At 47.9% G+C, this 23,089-nt stretch overlaps 1 protein-coding gene across 4 annotated transcripts in view; it reads right to left on the bottom strand.

Annotated features, from left to right (window-relative positions):
- The window catches only part of LOC132367372 (uncharacterized), a 94,937-nt gene that overhangs the window by 66,622 nt on the left and 5,226 nt on the right, over positions 1-23,089 (bottom strand). For 2 of the 4 annotated variants that reach the window (XM_059925627.1, XM_059925629.1), the window contains exons 1-3: positions 2,071-2,560; positions 1,429-1,546; positions 80-134 (exon numbers count right to left, since the gene is read on the bottom strand). The exons of 1 other annotated variant lie outside the window; for it this stretch is intronic. In XM_059925627.1, the coding sequence (XP_059781610.1) occupies positions 80-134; positions 1,429-1,546; positions 2,071-2,513 (616 nt within the window). In that variant the 5' untranslated portion in view covers positions 2,514-2,560. Of the gene's footprint in view, positions 1-79; positions 135-1,428; positions 1,547-2,070; positions 2,561-23,089 lie in introns of those variants that run through there. One more of the 4 variants, XM_059925628.1, reaches the window with a different exon arrangement.

Genomic DNA, 23,089 nt, shown 5'->3' on the forward strand with positions numbered 1-23,089 from the left:
ATCCCCAGCAAACGGACGGTATTTACAGCACAGAGCGAGTCTGCAGCACCCGGGCGCATGCACCGCTTGCTGAGGATACCTGCGGCCACGGAGGATGTCTGCCCGCAGCGATGGCTCCAAGGAACTCGGAGTAGCTACGGCACATGGAAAGCAGAGAAGGAGGAAAATCCATTTGGGGCCAAGAGCTCTGTCTGAACTTTGTCCTTTTCTCAAGCAAAAGAAAATATTATTTCACCCTCTAAAGAACCACACATAATAACAGGCGAAATGTCAAGACCAATGTTGATATAAACCCCCAAGGAAAACAAACATCTCTGTACCTTCTCCGCGGCCTCCCCACCTCACCCTGCTCAGCTAGTTTAAACAGATCTAGCGGTGGGCAGAGGGGAGGCGGGGGTAATGGGAAGAGCCTGCCTGGCTGGGAGAGCTTCAAGGGAACCTGGGCCTGTCCGGGACCAGGAGCTGTCTGGGGGAGCCTGGCCTGGAGGGACACACAGACCAGACCAGCCATTAAGAAGTCATCCTGATTTCAAATCCCGGTGTCACTCACTGGCTGTGTGACCTTGGGCAAGTAGCCTGACCTCTCTGAACCTGAGGTTCCTCATTGGTAAATGGAGAGGATGGTATGGGATAATGCAGTAGGGCACCAAGCACAGTGCCTGGCACATTACTGATGGTTACCCTCTGTCAGGCCAGGTCTCCCCAGGGGGTAGGGGGTGGCGGTGTCACCAGGGAGGTCCCCAAGGCTGCATGACCACATGAAAAAACATTTCCTGAGCACCCACTAGGTGCTGGCACTAGCCTAGCTGCCCTACTGAGATCACCTCATTGAATCCATGCAGCCCTGTGGAGATTACCATCGAAGCTGCAAGAGGGGGGATGGGTTTGGAGGAGGTGAAGGGACTTGCCCAAGGTCACACAGCTGGGAAGATGGACTGAAGTTTAAAGCCACATGTGTTTGGCTCCAAGAGCCGGGGCAGGTCTCATCCAGGAAGCTGGAAGCCCAGTTCTAGCCCCAGAGTTTGCAGGACTCGCCACACCCTGAGATGTGTGTTGGGGGGATGTTGGATTACACAGCCCAAGAGACCCCCTCCAAGTTTGGCTCGGGCTTGAAGCCTCAATTCACTAGCCTTTGGCTATTGGTCCTCCAAGCCCCACCCAGGTGATCTTCCAAACTCCTAGTCCACTTTTTCTTTTTCTTTTCTTTCCTTTTTTCTTTTTTCTTCTTTTCTTTCCTTTTCTGAATTGGAGGCAATCCAACAAATATTCGTTGAGCTCCTTCTCCATGCTGGACCCTGGGCTGAGCACTAGAGGCCCAGAGTTAAATTCTCCCTGAGCCCAACCCTCAAGAAACTCCCCATCCAGTGGGGGTGGGGTGAGGGAGCCAGACAGAGGTAACAAGACTCTTACAATATAACAAATACTCACTTTCATGGTGCCTGTATAAGCTCCACTAGGACCATAGGAGAAGGGGCACCTGAGACTTCCAGGGGAGTCAAAGGGAGGTGGCATCTGAGCCAAGACTTGAAAAGGAACAGTAGTTTGCCTGGAGGACCAGAGAGGAAGGGTGTTCAAGACAGAAGGAACAGCGCATATAAAAGCATGGAGGCAGCAAAGCCCCGAGTGATGGGGATCTGCAGACAGTTTGTGTTGATACTGAGCGTGGGAGACTGGCAAGAGAGGGTAGTGGGCTGACCCAAGATGCCCCAACGAGAAAGTAGGACAGAGAGGCTGGCGGGGGCCATGGTGGGTTTTACTGAGGTGGGTTTTATTGCAAGAACAACGGGGAGCCACTGAAGGGATATAACTGGATCAAATTTGCCTTTTGAGAGAGGTGGCTCTCTGTACAGTAGGGAGAAGAGTTTAGAGGAGCAGGGCTGGAGACGGGAGACCAGCGAGAAGGCAAGAGAATATGGTGGCCTGAACGAGGGCAGTGGGCAGGGGGATGCGGAGGACGAGGGGGAACAGAGGACGTGCAGAAGGCAGAAGTGATAGGACCTGGTGCCCCACTCGGAGCAGGAGGAGTGAAGAACAGAGGAGAAGAGGGAGGAGTCTACAGAATGCTCCGACCTCACGCCTGGTTGGCGGCTGACGGTGATGTCCCCAAGATGGGCAGCCCAAGAGGAAGTCTCGTTAGGTGTTCCGATGCGGACGTGCTGAGTCTGCGGGGCCAGAAGGGTGTCCCAGCAAAGACACCAGGACACCAGGAGGCGGTTGGCTCTGTGGGTCAGGAGAGAAGCCAGAGCTGGGGTGCAGGTTTGGACATCACCCCTGTGGTCGTGGTGGCTGAGTTCCCCCCCAGGGAGGGTGGTCCATGCAGAAAGAGCTGTGGGTGCACCAACATTCAGGACAGGGAGCAAAGGAAGAGTTGCCAAGAAGTAGCTGGAGAAGAAGCAGCCAGAAGGTGGTGAACCAGAGGAGAGAGAGGGTAAGGAGGAGGTAAGATGAAGACTAAGAGCCGGACAAGTGGACGAGAGGACCCAGGGGTCAGAGGTGGCCTCACCCAGAGCCATTTCGGGGGAGACGTGGGAGCAGAGTGCAAAGACCTGAGGGGTGGGTGGGGGTGAGGAGGCGGGCATATGGGGGGGCCATACACTGGGCTTTTAGAAGCTTGGCAGGAGATGGAAAAAGAGACAGAAGGTGGTAGCTAGCGGGAGCCTCAAGGTCAAGGAAGGGCTGTTATCTCAAAATGGGGCAGTTGAAGAGCCGCTGGCGATTCCGGAGTTCAAGTCACAGGAGCTGATCGGTTACTGGAGACAAGGAGGTCCCTGCGGAGAAGACCAAGGTTGAGGTCTGGAGCCCGTGCTGGGAGTGTGGTTCCCACACTGAGACTGAGCCACAGGAGTGATGAGCGGGAGGGTCAACCCAGAGAGGGCGGAGGGAAAAGCGGCCGGACACCGGGCTGGGGAGCTTGTCAAGGGCGGGCTGAGGCCTCCAGCAGGGCCGCAGAGAGCTGGAGAGGCCCCGGCTCCGGACGCAGGCTGACCTGAGTCTGCACCCCAGCTCCGCCACTCACCAGCTTCGTGACCCTGTGGTCCCCCCCGCACCGCTGCTCCCTCTTCCCTGAGACCAGGATAGCAACAGTCCCTGCCCCATGGGAACAAATGCATGAAAGGCATTTAGCACAGGACCCAGCGAGCAGAGGACCTCGATAAATGCAAGCGAATAAGAATAATAAATAATGAGGAGCCATCGAAGGGTTCTGAAGCCGGGAAGTGACAAGGTCAAATCTGTATTTTAGAAAGACCCCGCTGGAGGAGGTGGTAGCCTTGGGGAGAAACTAAAAGGTCGTGCACTTCTCGAGGTATTTCTCTGAAGTCTGTGGGAAGTTTGTAGTGTCAGGTTAAAGATTTTATTGGTTCCATGTTTGGTTTTTGATTCGGCTGTTTCCTCGGGTCTTCACACGTCGGATGCCGGTCTTACTGGCGGGCTCATGACTGGCCTGGTGAGTTGGGTCTATTTGGGGCTTTGAGGTGTATTTCAGGAATGAAATGAAGTGGTGGGAAAAGTAAATACAGAAAAAAAATTAAATAACGGCGAGGGTGGATTTGGGGGAGGGCCTGGGCCAGGGGATGGATGGTCCAGCGGTCCCGTGAGGAGGATGCGGCAGGGCGAGGGGTGCTGGCCCAACCCGGGAGGGGCTGGGGGTGATTCCTTGTGAAATCCCTGGTCTGCTCCCAGGGATGACAAGCAGCCGGGATTCACACACAGGTCAGCCCCCCCTCACGCCCCTCACGGCCTCGGCAGGAGAAGCTTCCTCTCGGGAACAGCATTGCCACATCTTGTAGGAGACTCCTGGGCCCACGGTGAGCCTGAGGGTTTAGGACTGGGTGAGATGGAAGCCTAGCAGTAATAATATCACAATAACAGTCACAATGGTTATTACTGAGTTCTCACTCCTCATCAGGCTGCACGGCTCTGACGAGACGGATGCTGGTATTAGTCCCATTGCACAGAGGAGGAGACTAGGGCTCAGAGAACACCGCTTGCCCGAGGGCTCGGCTTGGATTGGGGCCCCTTGGAAGAGACGTCCACACTCTTATCCATCCTGCTTCAGGGATCCCGGCCTGTGGGGAACCCTTGGCAGTGCCTCTTCCGTGAAGCCCCAGGGCGGCTGAGTTTCTCTGCCAGTAGCTCAGGCATAAAGTAGAAAGAGCCCAGGGGAGCATGTGGCCTCCCCTTCCAGCACTCTGCTAACCTGCTGTGTGACCTTAGGCAAGTGGCTTCCCCTCTCTGCATCTTGGCGGCCTCCTCCTCAGTCAAGTGTGATTCAGCATCTCATCTCTGGGGGTTAGGATTTCATTGGCTCCTGCCTATCTTGGGCCTAGCGCATAGTAGGCACTCCACAGAGTCCCGAGCCCTCTTCCAGGGCTGCCCTGTCAGGGCCGATTATCTCCATGGAATCCACACTGTGAAAATAAACATGAACTCAAGTGGCCCCGGTCTCCGTGGCAGCCAAGGGGAAGCTCGGTCCCCAGCCTGTGTCTGTTCTGGGCAAAGAACAAAAGTTTCCCTGTGAAGTTGCCCCCACCCCGCTTCCCTTTCGGAGCCAGCTGGGATGGGGAGGAGGGGCGGGGGGAGGGGGCCAGGCCCACAGCCCGGTGAGCCCAGCTGCCTGTCAACACCCAGCCTCCCTCCCGCCCAACCCCATCCCAACACCACCCAGGGCTCAGGCAGGTGAAGGGCCCCCGAACCCAGAAGCCCCAGGGGCAGAAAGCTGGGTCTGGTAGTAGGATTTGAGGAAGAGAAGGTTCCCACGGGTGGCCCTGGGGACCGAGTGTGTGGGACTGGAGTCCAGGGATGTGGGTGGGAGAAGCTGCCCAGTTACCCTTGTGCAGAGCGCCATGCCATTCACGCTTCTCACATCCCTTCACCTACCCGCCTCCCGGCTCAGAGCCTCTCCCCTCGTGGGTTTCAGAAGCTGGCGGGAAATGGCCAGTCCTGGAGGACACGGCAGAACTAGCACAGAACTTGGCATCAGAGGGAAATGGCACAAATTCTGGCTCCGCCATAACTTGAGGTGAGAACTTGGGCAGGTGCGGTCCTCTCTGGACCACCATCTCTGCATCTGCATCACGGGAACGGCCCCTCCCGCTGGGGGCAGCCACGTCGAAGTTCAGCAACACGCCTCTGCTCAGCTGCCACTGCGCCCACTGAGGACCCAGCAGCATCCTGGCGTAGGTGTGAAGCTCACCCACTGTGGGTTCGGACGTGTGACATGTGACAGCCTGGGGGAGCATGGGAGCAGAGTGTCGGGGAGGAGCAGTGGGCCCCTGGGAGAGGAAAAGAGCCAGACTGAGCCCAGGGCCTGAGGAGCAGAGCGGGGCGTGGGCAGGATGTGACTGCCGTGGGTGGCAGTGTGGCTCAGCAGCCACGTGGACACAGCTCTCCTGACAGTGTGACTGCTCCCTGGGGAGAAAAAGAACTGTGCGGAAGGACGCCTCACGTCACTAAACTCTGCCCCTTCGCGTGCCCAAGCAGAGCTGCTGCGGATGCCCCTAACCAAACGAAAGCCGGAGGAATGAGCTCCCCTTCCCTTCCAAGGTCATCACACAGCGCACAGGAGGTCCACGGGGAGGAGTGTCTCTGTGTGGCCAGTGGCCACGGTGGTGAAGTTTGTTCACAGGGCAATGGCATAGGAGGTGAGGCAGGGTGAAGGAATTGTCAAACGACAGCCAGGACTTGCGTGAATTATATCTCAATAATTAGTTTTAGCAGCTTTTTTGTAGATTACATTGGATTTTTCTACATGGATGATCATGTCATCTGCAAATAAATCAATTCTATATTTTCCTTTCAAAGTAAAGTGACAACCAGGACTTACCTGTGGGTGCACATTCTACACCCCTTGGGGTCTCCCTGAAACACCAGGAAGAATGGGGCCCTGCAAGGTGCTAGGTCTCCTGATGCTCTGAGCTAGCAAGGTCCTGCTTCCTGTCATCCTAGGCCGATGCAATCAGAGTTATGGGATCACCGTCCTTCCCCTCTGGGGGAGTCATGAGAACTCATGACATCAGACCTGTAAGAGTGTCTGATGCAGAGAAGATTTGGAGCCCACAGAATTGGGATCCCTGCCATCTGGGAAAGACATTTAAATGTTTGATAATATTGCTACGGGCTAAATGTTTGTATCCCCACCCAAATTCAAGGTTGAAGCCTAATCCCCAATGTGATGGTATTTGGAGGTGGGGTCTTTGGGAGGTGATTAGGTCATGAGGGCTCCATCCTCACGAATGGGATTAGTGTCTACAGAAGAGAGACCCCAGAGAGCTCTCTCACCCCTTCCACCACGTGAGGACACAGGTGTCTATGAATCAGGAAGAGAGTCCTCACCAGGCACCAAATCCACTGATCTTGGACTTCTTAGCCTCCAGAACTGTAAGAAATGAATTTCTGTTGTTTATAAGCCACTCGGACTCTGGTATTCTGTTATAGCATCCTGAAAAGGCCAAGACATGTGTTTTATTCAAAAACTAAGCATTCCAATAAAAATTACAAGGTAGGTTTTTAAATCTGTGAAACTCTTTGACTCTGCAATCCTAGTCTTAGAAACTGATCATTAGAAAATTATGAAATGCATCAAGATACAGATCAATCGATTGACAGATGATAGAAAATGCCATCACAACATCATTAATACAAAAATAACTTGGAGATAATCTGAATCTTCAACAAATACATAGAATGCTATGCCGCTGTTACGAACGACTGTGCTGTGCAGATATATCTTTGTGATGTGTTTGATTTCTGAGTGAAATAGGTTATAATACAGTATTAGAGAATAATCCCATTTTGGTTTTTATGAATATATATATATATGAAAATGTCTGGAAGAAGAATATTTCAAAATATTTACTTGATTATCCCTAAGAGGTTAAATTAGGAATAATGTGACTTTTTTCCCTGATATTTTTTGTTTTATCTGATTTTCTTGCTTTTCTACAAAGTTATAATGACAACAATATAAATAACTACCATTTATTAAGCACATACTTTGTTCCAAGTACTGCATTGAGGGCTTTCTATATGTTTCCTTATCTAATCCTTATAACAATTCTGGGAGACAGGATTCTTTCAGCTGAAAGTGACAGAATACCCAGGTACAATTGCAGGATTCTTTCAGTTGAAAGTGACAGAATACCCAGGTACAATTGCAGGATTCTTTCAGTTGAAAGTGACAGAATACCCAGTTTGAATACCCAATTCAAACTGGTTTAAGCAAAGAAAGAGGATTAATTCACTTGTGTCAATGGAAAATCATGATTGGGCTTCAAGCAGGGGCTCAAAATTTGTCCACAACTCGTTTCTCTTGACTCTATTCCCCTGGAGCATGTTTCCATTTGGGAGCAAGATGGCTTTGAAGCAGGAGCCAGTCACACCCTCACAACTGCAAGGCTATGGAGAAGAAGTGGTTCTCAAAGGCCCTAAGGGGTACTCCATTGGACTGGCCTGGGTCACATGACCACCCACCAACCAATCTCTGTGGTCAGGTGATGGGTGCACTGATTGGCTTAAGCCCAGGTCACATGCCCCAATCACAGAGCCAGGGAGTGAAATCACAGTTTAGGGTAGGAGAGAATTGTTTCTCCCAAAGCAACAGCAAAAGCAGGGTAATGGATGCTGGATGGGAGGGGGAAAATCTGTCCCCTGCAGTTATCTCCAACTTACTAATGAGGAAGCTGCAGCTCAGAGACAGGAAATAGTTTGTTCAAAATGATACAGATAGTAAGTAAGGAGGCAGAGATTTGAACCTTCATTGTCTAGCTCCAAGGACCGGAAACTTCGTTACTATGTGATATTGGCTTCCATGATTACTTGTGTAGTATTTTGATGAATTTAGAAACAAAATAAAGTCATAATCCCCTGTCAATGTGTTTAGGATGCCTGACTGCTTAAGGTCAGGGTGGGGTCAGGGCACACCTGAGACCTTTGTGTCCAATGCTTCCTTCTAAGATGGTTGGTCATCCAGTTGCTTCATATCTTTCTATCAAGACGAGTTGTCAAGAGCAACCCTCACACCAGAGAATGGCAAATGCCACTTGGATAGAAGAGAAAACGCTCCAAACACAAGTTATAATACCTGATATTTATTGGTGACTTATCATGTGCCAGGCATTGTGCTATTGAGTCCCCGTGACCGCCAGTGGAGGTGTGAACAGGTGCTGCTCTGTGTTACAGATGAGGGAACTGAAGCCAAGAGAGGTGAATTTCCTTGCCGAGATCACACAGCCATCTCATGTGGAGCCGGGCTTAGGGTGAGTCTGACTCCAGAGACAGCCTTTAATCACACTCTGATGCCTGTATACAGTTCCTCTGCAGCCAAGAGAGAATTTTAGTGGTATCTGCAGAGATCAGAACTGTAGAAAGTGAATGTGCTGATAATATAACTCCGAGTATTAAAGGAGCCAAGTAAGGCTGACGCCTCCAGCTGACATTCTCAAGGCATTTCCCTGGGCGTTTGCCGGGGAAAGATTGTATGGTCATGGCTGAGGCCCAGTGCGCTGCCTAGAAGCCTGCTAAATATTCTTCTCATTATGATTTAACCTCAGTCTTGAGTTTATAATTATTTTATATGGTAAAGGATGTAGTCACTGGTGAAAATAAATCCAACCTCTAAGTAGACACTTAGGTTTGAAAAGATGTTCGATTAGGAAAATGTTCATGATACATCGTTAGTGAGTTTTTTAAATGCAAACTACAGATATATCTATCTATCTATACATATATAGATATAGATATATAGCAAGATCCAAATGTTGTATCTTAAAAAAAGATATTCATACATAAAAAAGACCAAAGGAATACACAAAAAGACTAACTTTGGGGGCTAGTATTATGGATTATTTTTATTTTCTCACTTGCGCTTTTCTATAGTTTCCAAATTTTCTATAATGAGGTGCATTATATCCATAATTTAAAAGTTATTAAATTTTTAACAAAGGTTTCTGAGTATAAGAGGCATAAAACTTCCATAACAACCACAAGCTTTGTTCTCCTTTCAACCTTCTTTCTTCATTTATTTATTTATTCATTCAACAAACATCCACTGGTTTCTGCTGTGCGGGGCTCTCACTTTGAGTGGATCAGACAGATTCCCTTGAGGCGTTCCCTGTGCAGTGGTGGACCGACAGATGAACAGATGCTCAGACATGAATGATCCCCTAGATGTGAGCCCCATGAGGACAGGACCCTGCCTGGTTCATCTCTGAATCCCAGTACCTGGGATGGGGTCTGAAACAGAGTTAGGAGCTTCGGAAATACTTATGAACAAATGGTTGAAATCAGGGAGACAGGAGTTCAAATCCCAGTTCGTTAAGCTCCAGTTTTCACTTCTGCAAAATAGGGGAATAATACCTACCTCATGGGATTGTTTAAAGGCTCAACTAACACACAGAAATCTTTTTATACAAACCTGGAAATAGCAGTAGGCCCTCAACAAAGAACAGAAATAACGTATCTCAAATTGGGTGGATTCTGACCGTGTACAAAGTCTGGGGTCAGGCCTTCCTCTGCCAGTATTTGGAGCTTGACTAGAAAGAAATTTGGTTTAAAATTTGGAGAAGAGTGTGTATACTATACTCTTAGTTATCTAAGAAAAGAGGAGGCATTACATTTTAAAATGAAAGGATAGGGACTTCCCTGATGGTCCAGTGGTTAAGAATCCGCCTTCCAATGCAGGGGACGCGGGTTCGATCCCTGGTCGGGGAACTAAGATCCCACGTGCTTCAGGGCAACTAAGCTCCCGTGACACAACTACTGAGCCCATGCGGCACCACTACTGAGCCTGTGCGCCTCAACTAGAGAGAAGCGTGCCGCAACTAAGACCCGACACAGCCAAAAATAAAATAAAATTAAAAAAAATATATTAAGAAATAAATAAAATGAAAGGATAAATTAAAAATCTGAAGCAGCAAAAGTTATCTAACAGGAGAGAAAGGGAACAGGGTAGAGGGGCAGAGACAGAAACTAGACTACTTGTAATATTCCATGATTTGTGGACCTGAGTTGGAAACCATGGAAATATTCTACATAACCATATTTTAAACATGTTAAATGTTTGGAAAAGAAATTCCAAATAACAAAAGGAAAACAAACAAACAAAAAGCTAACTTATGGCAAGTTGGTGATAAATACATGGAGAGGAATTCCTCCAAATGACTAAAACACAGCAGTTTTGACTGTCCATCCCTAATAAGATATTCCCTAAAGGCAAAGCAAAAATTAAAAAACTGCAAAAGAAAAAAATCAATAATTGCATTTTTGGTGGTATTGGTATCCTCATCTGAGAGTGTTATGTGGAGTAGGACTTAGCAAATGAGTGTATCTTTCACTGGGAACTGGGAAGAAAGGACACACAGCATGGGAGAAAGGATATGCAGACGTAAGATGGATGAGACTAAGTAAAAACACTATAGCCCTGAATTTAAATTAGAAATGTCAATTGAACTCATATTTTGAAAATAAATTAACAGACTTTATTTTTTTAGCAGTTTTAGGGTTACAGAAAAATTGAATAGAAAGTACCAAGACTTCCCATATACCCCTTCATCTCCGCTTCCCCCAATTTCCCCCATTATTTAACATCTTGCATTAGTGGAGTACACTTGTTACAAGTGATGAGCTAATATTGATATATAATTATGACCCAAGGTCCATAGTTGATATTACGATTCAGTCTAGGTGCTGCACATTTTAAGGGTTTTGACAAACATATAATGACATGTATCCACCATTGTAGTATCATACAGAATAGTTTCCATGCCCTAAAAATCCTCTGTGTTCTGCCCATTCACCCCTCCCACCCACCCCCCAACTCCTGGCAACCACGGATCTGTCTCCAGAGTCTTGCCTTTTCCAGAATATCATATAGTTGGAATCATACAATATGTAGCCTTTTCAGATTGACTTCTCTCACCTAGCAATATGCAGTTAAGTCTCCTTTATGCCTTTCATTGCTTGATACCTCATTTCTTTTTACCACTGAATAGCGTTCCATTGTGTGGATATACTAGTTTGTTTATCCATTCACCTTCTAAAGGACATCTTTGTTGCTTCCAAGTTTTGGTAGTTATGACTCACGATATATTCTATCTTTAAAAAAAAAAAAATGTATTTCCTAGCTCTGTCCACTGAAAATGCCCAGAAACAATGACCAACCCAATGGCAATAAGCATCACTTAAACCTTGATTGTGGTCTCTAAATACCACTCCCCACTCAAAGAAACCAGGGATCCTTGAAGAAATGGCTGATTCCAGGTCTGGGGCAGAAAATGTCCAAGACAAACCTGGGCATCTTGCTATTCCAGAAAGCAAAGAAGTTATCAAAGTCTACTGAGGTCAAAAGGCTACAGGAGCCAACCCAAAAAGCTTCACTCTGGTCAAGTGGGATCATTTGAGTATCAATAAGAATAATAATTGCAGGGGACTGAAACACACCAAATAACATTAAATCCCTATGTTCATAATGATACTAAAAAAAAAATAATAATAACTCAATAAAAAATAACTCCAAGGATGTCAGGAAACCAACTCAGTATTTGAGAACTATTAAAGAATCAAGTCTTTGTACTATCTGTATTGTATGTATGAAGGATATTGTACTGTACCTTGGGGTAACTAAAGAGTTGAAGAAGAGAAGTTTCGCTTTTACAAGTATTCCAGCTAATAAATGAAGAAGGAAGACAGATTTAGAATATCATCACTTTGCAATCCCCAATGAAAGAATGAACTTGGGCAATGAACATCAATGACTGCTAACTTCACAAAAAGAGAGATCACAAGACATTATGAGCCTCCTGATGGAAGGACAGGATACCTCCTGTGAAGTATTGTGGCCAAAAATCGAACCTGAATCTCATCAAGCCTTAGATCTAATTACAGGAAATACAGAGGACAGAGGAACATGTTAAAGGAACTCACAGGAATACAATCCAGATTGAGGAAAACTCTACAGGACAAACAACCAGTTTCCTTCAACAAATAAATGACAAGGGCAGAGAGGTGGGGGGGGAGGGGCTTATAGATTAAAAGGGACTTAAGGGACATATATGGACGTTTTTACAAGGTACAGAAAACATTTATGAGACCGTCAAAGAAATGTAAACAATGACTAGATATGTGTGATGATAATAATTTCTCCAGCTGTGATAATGGTATTATGGCTATAGCCTTCTTTTTTAAAAAAGATTTTCTTAACTTTTAGAAAGATATAGCCAAATAGCTATGGTTGAGATGTTAGAGTATCTGGATTTGCTTCAAAATAATCCATTGGGATAGAGGAATTGGGGTGGAATGTAGATGAAACAAGATTGGGCATGAGTTATAATTGTTGAAGCTGGGTGATAGGTATATTATTCTCTCTACTTTTATATATGTTTGAAATTTTCCATAATAAAAAAAAAAGTTTACCAAAAATAAAAATATAAGCTCCTTTTAACAAAGCCAGAGGCAACCCAGGGTCTCTTGTGCCTCTGATGTTTTCATGTTGTCACCTCTTTGTGTAAAATTGACCTGACTGGTAACTTTCTTCCCCTTTTCCTTCCAAGTGCCTGTTGGTGAGTTGGTTCTAACCTGCCTGAGCAGAGGTCAGGAGGGGCCACCTGTGCTGCCCCCTCCCCATATCAGCCTGTACCCTGGGAAGGGCTACCAACCACCAGGCAGAAGGAAACAAGCTGGGTAGGGGCCCCAGCCCTGCAGCCAACTTTGCTTGAGCGAAGTAGGAGGATTTTAACCCCCACTACCACTTGAGCAGGTTCCTCTCTGGGTCACACCAGTGCCGGGCGCTCATAGCCTGGCATAAACCAGGTAGATAAAAGCAGAAATGTGTAGTGATTAAAAGCCTGGGTTCTGAAACACATAGGTTCAAATCCCAGCTCTCCCAGCACGTGTCTTCAACTGCCTGAGCCTCAATTTCCCCATCTGTAGATGGGGAACTATGCGAGCAACTTCCTCGTAAGGCTGGTGTGTGCATTCAGTGAGAATGTGTGTGAAGCAATGAGCTCAGAGCCAGGCTGGAGTGGCTCCCAACAAATGGTGATTATTTCTGCTGCTATTATTATTGTTATTATTTTATATTAATTATTCTACAGCTAGAATAGAAAGTAGAGCTTTTCCCCCCAAAATTATTCCTTATATTTGCCTCTTTCCAAAGCATGTTGTATTATGGGATATTCTCTCAATTATTTCATTTGACCAACAGAACACTGTTTGGGGAAGACGCATTAGCCTGAAATGACCTCACTGGGTGCTCATTTTGGATGTTAATCGCAGTAAGCTGACAAATGGGCTAAAAGAGATAAAGTAATTTCGTGTAGCTTTAGAATTTCTCCTGGGAGTGTGGCCTGGCACACACAGGGGTTGCACACTGTTGCAAACAAGCCTTTCACAACTCACTTTATGATGCAGTATAGAAGCTCTGCAGATTATGAGTGTGTACCTACAAGGAGAATAAGTAGAGACCAGTGCCATAATGTGTGGCAAAGTGGTATTTGTGGCTGGGATAATTACCGCACTAAGCATGAATTTGCGTGTCAAACAACTTAGAGAGAAGTGGAGAGAGGTGTTTTGGAAAGTGATGCTGAACATTTTGAACAGTGGCTTCATAATGACAAAGGACACAGCTTCACAAATGCAGGTGAAGCACAGGCAACGAAAGCAAAAATAGACAAATTGGACCTCAAAATTGAAAATTTCTGTGCATTAAAGGACATGATCAACAGAGTGAAAATACAACCCACTGTATGGGAGAAATATTTGCAAATCATATATTTGATAAGAGGTTAATATCCAGAATATATAAAGAACTCCTATAACTCAACAACAACCAAAAACCCCGGGCCTTCCCTGGTGGCACAGTGGTTAAGAATCCACCTGCCAATGCAGGGGACGTGGGTTCAGTCCCAGGTCCGGGAAGATCCCACATGCCACGGAGCAACTAAACCCGTGCGCCACAACTACTGAGCCTGTGCTCTAGAGCCATGAGCCACAACTACTGAAGCCCGTGTGCCACAACTACTGAGCCTGTGCTCTAGAGCCATGAGCCACAATTACTGAAGCCTGCACGCCTAGAGCCCGTGCTCCGCAACAGGAGAAGCCACCGCAATGGGAAGCCCACGCACCACAACAAAGAGTAGACCCTGCTCGCCGCAACTACAGAGAGCCTGCATGCAGCAACGAAGACCCAATGCAGCCAAAAATAAATAAATAAATACACAAAAATTAAGAAAAAAAAACAACAACCCAAAACCCCACCAAACATGAGGGAAAGACTTGATAGACATTTTTCCAAAGAAGGTATACAAATGGTCAATAAGCACATGAAAAAATGCTTAGCATCTGGGACTTCCTTGGTGGTCCAGTGGTTAAGAACCAGCCTTCCAATGCAGGGGACATGGGTTCAATCCCTGGTCGGGGAACTAAGATCCCACATGCCACGGGGCAACTAAGCCTGCGGGCCACAACTACTAAGCCCACATGCCACAACCAGAGAGAAGCCGGCACACTGCAACAAAGAGCCCATGCACCGCAACTAAGACCCGATGCAGCCAAAAATAATATAAATAAATAAATAAATATTTTTAAAAAATGCTTAGCATCACTATTCATTGGGGACGTGTAAATCAAAACTACGATGACACCACGTCACACCAATTAGGACACTACTATCAAAAAACAGAGGAGTTGGAGAAATTGGAACACTTGTGTACTGTTGGTGGAAGTGTAAAATGGTGCAGCCACTGTGGAAAACAGTATGGTGCTTCCTCAAAACAATTAAAATAGAATCACCATATGATCCAGCAAATCGAATTCTCGGTATACACCCAAAAGAACTGAAAGCAGGGATTTGAAGAGATATTTGTCTACTCATGTTCATAGCCACGTTATTCACCATAGCCAAGGGGTGGAAGCAACTCAAGTGTCCACTGACAGATAAATGGATAAACAAAATGTGGTATATATGTACAATGGAATACTATTCAGTCTTAAAAAAGAAGGAATTTCTGACACATGCTGTAACACAGATGAACCTCAAGGACATTATGTTAAGTGAAATAAGCCGTCACAAATGAACAAATATGTATGATTACACCTAAGTAAGATACCTAGAGTAGTCAAATTCATAGAGACAGAAAGTTGAATGGTGGTTGCCAGGGGGTCGGGGAAGGAGAGAATAGGAAGTTATTGTTTACTGGGGACAGAGTTTCATGTTTTTTTTTTTAATTGGAGTATAGTTGCTTTACAATGTTGTGTTAGTTTCTGCTGTACGACAAAGTGAATCAGCTATACGTACACATACATCCCCTCCCTCTTGGACCTCCCTCCCACTCCCACACCCCACCCCTCTAGGTCACCACGGAGCACGGAGCTGAGCTCCCTGCACTACACAGCAGGTTCCCGCTGGCTATCTGTTTTACACATGGTAGTGTATATATGTCAATCCCAACCTCCCAGTACATCCCACCCCCCCTTCCCCCACCCATGTCCACACGTCCGTTCTCTATGTCTGCGTCTCTGTTCCTGTCCTGCAAATAGGTTCATCGGTACCATTTTTCTAGATTCCACATATACGCGTTAATATATATTTGTTTTTCTCTTTCTGACCTACTTCACTCTGTATGACAGACTCTAGGTCCATCCACGTCTCTACAAATGACCCAATTTCGTTCCTTGTTATGGCTGAGTAATACTCCATTGTATATATGTACCACATCTTCTTTATCCATTCGTCTGTCGATGGACATTTATGTTGCTTCCATGTCCTGGCTTTTGCAAGATGACAGGAGTTCTGGAAATGAGTGACGGCTGTACAACCAGTGTGAATATACTTAATGCCACTGTACACGTAAAAATAGTTAAGATGGTAAGTTTTATGTTATGTGTATTTCATCACAATTAAAAACAATAATAAAAAAAAGGAAGAAATGCAAGTGAAGAGTCTGAAACTAAACTGTCTCAGAAACTGCAAGAAAAAAACAATATTTATATTTACTATCTCCTTTTAACCCGTTTGTCAGGTTACTGTTATAAACATCCAAAATTATAATAATAAAAACTGTTATTATAATTTTGCAGGTAATACCCAACTCATAAAATTAATAATTTAAGTAGGCATTTGACAGTTTCTTTGTCTGGAGTTTCTATACTCAAATTGGCCAAAAACATTTGGGAATATCTTCTTGTTAGGCAAATGCAGGGTGTTCTCCATCCCTCCTCACATGTTCAGGGCATAATGGAATCATCTCCCATCACCACGGTCCCCCAGCCTGGCTCTCCTTGGGCAGCCTGGACTGTTCTGGGCTCCCACACAACCTAGAACTCAGAGCTCAGGGCCCTGAGACTCCCATGAAGCCTTCCGTCCCCCCGAAGGGGCGCTTCCTAAATGCAGAAAACATTTATTGTCTAAAAGGCTCTTGCTTGGGTGTGAGGGAGGTGCAAGAGGGAGGGGATATGGGGATATATGTATACACACAGCTGATTCACCTTGTTATACAGCAGAAACTAACACAGCGCTGTAAAGCAATTATACTCCAATAAAGATATTAAAAAAAATAAAAATAAAAATAAATAAAAGGCTCTTGTTTGTGTTGTACTTCTTAACGTTCTTTTATTAAAAAGAAATGAGCTTCTCAAAGAAATGGTTGAAAACAGATTTTTAAAATTGCTCCCATGCCTTAACACCCTGAAAACACAGGTTTCCTTTTGCGGGGTCCCCTCAGGGCTGTCACCTTCCAATTGCCCACACAATGACCTCCTTCCATGGGAATCTGGCCTCCGCTCAGGGGTGGCAGACAAGGGCTTGAGGCCTTATGGTTGGAGCCCTGACGGTCACCACCATGCACTCGGTGCTTATGATGGGGACCAGGCTCCCAGCTACCTCTTCTTGTCCGCTTGCACTGAGACACCACAGCGCCCCCAGGAGTTGCCTCTATGGTTGCCATCAAGAATCCCCAGGTATATCAACTATACCTCAATCTTTAAAAATTAAAAAAAAAAAAGAATCCCCAGAAACAGAGAACAGCCTCTCCTTTCCTCACCCTCTGCCATCTCCCACCCCCAGGCCCCTTAGCTCCTCCCCCATCCCCAAGACCCTGCTGCCTCAGTTTCCCCAGATCATTCTACCCTCCCCTAGAATCTAGCAAGCCCAAGTCTCCATTTGCATCTTCTCCAGCATGGGCTGTGAGTCCAAGCTTTCTTCTTCCCCATTCTTAGCGCTCCCCCGGAGAAGGGAAGGCAGCGAAGGGGGGACGAAATGGGACGCTCATTCAGTACAAGAAATCAGACTCATCTTATGCTGTGAGAAGTCGTTTCTTGCCTTGAGTCCTCAGCTGGTCTACAGGGGAGACGCATAACTCCAACCACCGAGCAAGCACAATGTGGACCGTGTTATATTTCAAGGGCACTTGTCCCCTCCCCGTCTTACAGATCCCCTTCACTGCCTTGACACTGAGGATGTGCTCCCCATCACTCCTTCCTGAGACCACACGGGGACGGGAGAAGGGTGAGGAAGACAGATAACCCATCTCACCAAGATGCAGAAACACACGTTGCTGAAAACATGTAAGAGGTAGACCTAAGCTAGTACAGGGAGTGAAGGAAGCCTCCTGGGAGGTGGTGACATTTACACTGAGACAGAAGGGATGAATAGGAGTAAGCTAGGAATAGAGAGTGGAGAAAGCCTGCCAGGCAAAGGGAACAGCCTGTTCAGAGCCTGCAGGCAGGAGAGAGTAGGAGCTGCTTGAGAAGCTGAAATAAGGCCAGTACACTTGGCATGTAGTGCAGCCTGGAGGGGAAGGAGGTAGGGATGAGGCCAGGGAGGTGGACACGGGCCAAGAGGCCTTAGAGGCCATTGGGAGGATTCTAGACTTGGAAGCTTCTCCTGGGTTTGGAAAAGCCTGAATTACCAAGTTCTTCCAGGGAGAATAACTTTGCAGGGCAGATTGTGTGGGCTGAAGTGTAGATGGAGGCCAGGATGCTGGGTTGGAATTTTCTGGCTTTTCTGTGCACTGGGAACAGTTGCAGGGCTGTCTGGATCCCACAAAGTTCAACAACACGCCAGCTCGCCTCCCTTCTGAGGTGGCCCAGCACCCACAGGTGGCAGCCTGGTTCTGCCCCTCAGTAACCATGAGCAAGGCACTTCCCCACTCTGGGCCTCGCTTTCCTCATCTGTGCAATGGGTATAAGTGCCAGCTAACTCACAGGCTTATTTTAGGATTCCATGAGATCCCAGATGTTAGAGACTTCACAAAGGCCTGGTATGGTAAGTCATCAGTAAAGGTTCATTGTTGTTATCATTACTAGTATTGTTATTATTGATGTTTGCAGCCTGTCCCAACTCCTAAACGCTGTTTCATCTGTTGGTTGCTGGACTGTTTCAGGGACAGACACTGCCAAGCCCCGGGACTGCGATGCTCTACTTTTTTGCATAAATGTGCATCTTGCATTCAGAAGAGCCCCTCCTTCCACAGAGGGTCCAGCGGGGTTGCTCGGGGGACACATTCCAGAAAGAATAACTCTGTGTAACATGAAACCCTGAATCTGGAAACACAACCTCTATGGGAAATTAGAGGATAAGGTCTGCTCTGCGGACCGCCCAACCTCATTCCATACAAAAGGGATATTGAAACCCAAAGGCCTTATCACTTGGCCTCCTGCCTATGGTCTCACCCCTCATCGCAGCCAGAGAGATCTTCCTAAAAAACAAACATGACCGTGGCACAATGCTGTTTAAACCCTCCCATGGCTCCCTACTGCCTTCAGGTTCAAGTCCACACTCCTCGTTGTGACCTATAACGTCCTGTGGTCAGGCTCCTGCCCACACCTGCAGCCACGTCCTTCCTCTGACCCAGCCATACAGGCTTCCAATGGATCAAGTTCTTTCCTGCCTCAGGACCTTTGCATATCCAGTGACCCTCCTGCCCCCTCTAACAGACCACTGCTACTTCTTCCAGATTCAAAAGCCCACAGACCTCGTTGAACCTCCAAATTGTCATGAAAAGTAGTAATATTATCCCCACTTTCCCGATGAAGAAACTGAGGTCCTATGAACTATCATGTGGCTCCTGAAACTAAGCCCCAAGCCATGCCAGCCAGACTCCAGAATCTTTGAGCACCCAAGAGGAAGCATCTGGCTGCACCCTCATCATAACAGGAGAGTGGAGGGGGCTCCAATAAGAAGATTGAGCCAATGTGGTACAGAGCAAAGACATACCACTCATACATTTGTGGTCCAAGGTAAGACATTGACCTCTCTGAACCTCAGTTTTCTCATCTGTACAGTGGGGCTAAATAATAATACCTACCTCGTAGGCACCTTGTGAACATTTGGGGATGACATACAGGAAGCGCCTGGCACATGGTGGATATTCAGTGACTGGCACGATGCCACCCTCCTTTGCTGCATCTGGGGAGGCTGCACCAGTCCAGACCAGCCCGTCCCAGACTAGACTTGCATCACCCGAGGTTAGGCTGCCGGGGCCTGGGAACCATCCCTGCCCTGTTTTCTGTTTTGGGTTTTGTGTTTCCCAGCGTTTCCTTTGGAAAAAGTCCAGCTTCCTCCCTGCTGGAAGGAGGCAGAAGGGGATTGTTCACGCCTGGGCCTGGATGCCCAGGGGAGCCATGTGGGGAGGTGACAAGAGCCTGAGGTTTGGGGTCCAGCCAATCCAGGTTTGAATCCAGGATCTGACACTTACAATGCTGTGTGACCCCAGAAAAGTGACTTCACCTCTCTGCGGTGCTGATTTCCTCACCTGTTAAAAGGTCTCATGATTTCTACCTCAGAGGGTACTGGATGTAGATGAAGGGACTGGGATAAGAGAAGATTCTGGATGCACTTCCCCAGTGTACACACAGTAATTCCTTTTGGGGAGGGGTTGAAGATCAGGGGAGAAGCCATAGGTTTACAGCAGGAGTCACCAAGCCAGACACTGAAGAGGGCAGGTGTCCTGCCTGGAGCAGGGTGGGAGTGGGGGTTAATTGCGGGGAGGGAGGAAGGGCACAATTCAGCTCCAGATTATCAACACCCTGCTGGAATAAGGGTCCAAGATAATCAGACCTCTGATGTTTCACGAGAAAAATCCATATTTTCATGCAAAATCTCATGATTAAAGTATGGTAAGACACATATACTCTACGATTCCACTTATATAAAATTCAAAAACAGATGAAACTCATGTATGGTGTTAGAAACCAGATAGTGGTTTCCTTGGAGGAAGGGATGGGTAGTGCCTGGGGGGGGGGGATGAGGAGAGATTCTGGGGAGCCAGAACATTCTCTCTCCTGATTGGGGTGTTGGGGGCATCACCGTGTCCCTTTTGTAAATTTATGCACTGTGACTTCTCTATATGTATATCATACTTCAATAAAATGCTAAAATAATTTTAGAACAAATAAATCAGGACTGCAGCGCTGGGAGGAGAGACAAGCCAGCATGGGCTAAACGGAATGCACCTGCAGGCTGCATCCTGGGTGCCAGGTGGACACGTGAGACAGGGGCATGGGTGCTCCTAGCCCCTGACACCCTGGATTGGCTCCTGGCCCTTAGGGAGCACCCCTGCTTCCCCGAGCCACACAGGAGGAACACCTATCCTGTCCCCCCCCCCGGCCACCTTGTCCGGAGAGGGCTGGGGAGCCATATGTCCGTTCAACCTGCCGCTCCACCAGATTCTGCTGAGCTCCAATTCCAGAGAAGTAGGTTTACCCTGCCACTTAAATGATAACGTGACACCCCAAAAACTCACCCTTGTTTATTATTCATTTTTCTTCACCAAGGATACCCAGAGGACAGTAATCAAAAGGCAGGCAGAGTTCTGTTTCCAGAAAAAGCCTTCCTAGAATCTGTTTCACCAAGCCCGCCTCCCAGCCCTGAGCAACTCTACACAGGAAACCCAAAGGCTGCAAACTCATTTGGCGGCATCCCGGTGCCCACGAGCCCTTGTCAGAGGGGTGTTGGTCTGCAGTGGGACTGCCTCGGCTCCGCCCCTCTGCCTGGGCCGGATATCTTGATTTTATTTTTATTTTCACTCTCATTCTTTTCTGAGGACCAACGGAAGACGCGCACGCCTCCTATATAAAGCAACACTAGCCAAAACAAATGCACATCAAATGCATTTATTTGCACAGACACTCATAAAAACTTTACTAGACACCAAATAATTACAGGAAGAGGCAAACCTCCAACTCTGCCGATCCCCAGCTTTTGAAGTGGATTTAAGATAAAGGTTAAATAGGATGGGCGCTCACCCCCATATCACACCAAGTCCCCTTCCCCAGCCGTGGACCCTCGGGGTGGAGACGAATGAACTTTCTTGCTTTTGTGAATTTGTATCCAATTCATATAAAATGTCTTTCTGCAAGTTATTCTTAGTGTCCTAATGGGGGTTTTATGGCTCCAAATATGGTCCTTGGCCTTTTCTTTGTTCTGGTTCGGGTCCTCTGTCGGGGAAGCCCCTGGTTCTAGATGGGCTGCTGAAATAACCCAACCCATCCATTTGGCAAGAAATGCAAAGATTCTTGAGGAAAGTGCCTTTTAAGAAATAAATATAAATGGCACCTTGAGAGTCCCACACATACAGTTTTGATGCATTGGCTGAAGCCCTTAATTTTGTTGCCTTCCAAAAAACCCCAGCCTGGGCTCCACAGCCCGAGCAAGTAGTGAAGGCTGAGACGGTCTGTGCTGGCTGTCTGGGCACTGCCTGGGGGGTCTCCTGTGCCCAGCCCACAGCTGCTTGGACCTGAGTTTCACCTGCCCTAAAGGAAGAGAGATTGCTGAGCTCAGCATGTGTCTGGTTCCCCTCAGGCCCTGGTTGGAGGGGGAGGAGGCAGCTGTGATTTCCTTAAGTCCTGGGGACTCTCTTTCAGCCAATATTTGAGTAGAGACTTGCTAAGTGCCAGGCACTGTGGTGAGCACTTGAATTTCATTCAACAACCCTGTGGGAATACATGCTGTTATGCCCACTTTACAGACGAGAAAGCTGCGGTAGACAGAGAGGGCAGGACTTTCCAGAGGTCCTGAACCAGATCTGGGTGACTCCCTGACACCTGCTCTTGACCCCACTTCTAACCACTGCCTGGCCAGTGAAAGACCTTAGCCCTGAGCCACCTGGCCAGGGCACTGTCCCTCGCCAGCCCTGAGGGCTCAAAGTAGCCTTTGGATCTGAGGGAGCCTGATCTCCTGACCCACCAGGGAGAAATCCCATGACTAATGACCCAGACCTTGTGCTGAAAAGTCATGAGTCTGTGGCCAGAGACCCCACCAGCTGGTTGAGGGTGGGGCTAGGCTGCAGAGAGGGCAGAAGGACTTTGCTGGAGCTGGGCGGTCCCAACGTTGCATACAGACACACATCAGCATACAGCCTCAGAGCCACAAACACTGGGCCTCATCAGCAAGCTCCCACTAAAATCTTGTTCCCTGCCACCTCAGCCTAGAACACTGCAGATGGGAGAGTGAGAACCTGCTCCCAGTCCTGTGTCAGAGGGACCCCAGCTTGGACCTCCCCAGTCATTCCTCTCTGTGGACCTCCACAGGGCTCAGAATCTCTGAGCTCTCCGCAGGCACAGGAAGACCACAGACACTTTTCCCTGGGCTGTGGGAAGGTGACCGGATTACTTATCGCACACATCCATCTCTGTGCTAGCTGAGAAGGGGACTGAGCCTTTGACCCACGTGTCCTGGGGTCAAGTACAGCCGCGATCCAAGGAGCCAAGGGTGGTCACCACTGGCTCCAAAGGCCGGGACACCCGCCCTCTTCCAGTGCCGGCCGGCTCCACTTCCTGAGCACCCGGGTCTCCGGAGCCCGGCTACGACCTGGGAATAGCAGCCCCCAGCCCGGGCCTTGGCTGGGGGCGGCTCTGGTCCAGCCTGGCTCCCTCCCGCGGATCTGAGGATCCCCAGGGCCAGTGGTGGGCGGGCAGCGCAGGACGGGTCTGGGTGCTCTGGCAGCCCCAACTCTCCCTGCTGGCAGGGTGGAATCGCGCCTTCACGCTGCACAGCACTCGGCTCGGCAGCTCCCTGTACTCCGCCCCTGCCCAGGATTCTCACTTCCAGCTGGGGTTGTAAACTGGGAGGGGACTCTGGGGCTGGCTCTGGTCAAAA

Source organism: Balaenoptera ricei, chromosome 6 (genome assembly GCF_028023285.1).
Source record: "Balaenoptera ricei isolate mBalRic1 chromosome 6, mBalRic1.hap2, whole genome shotgun sequence".
Lineage (NCBI taxonomy): Eukaryota > Metazoa > Chordata > Mammalia > Artiodactyla > Balaenopteridae > Balaenoptera > Balaenoptera ricei.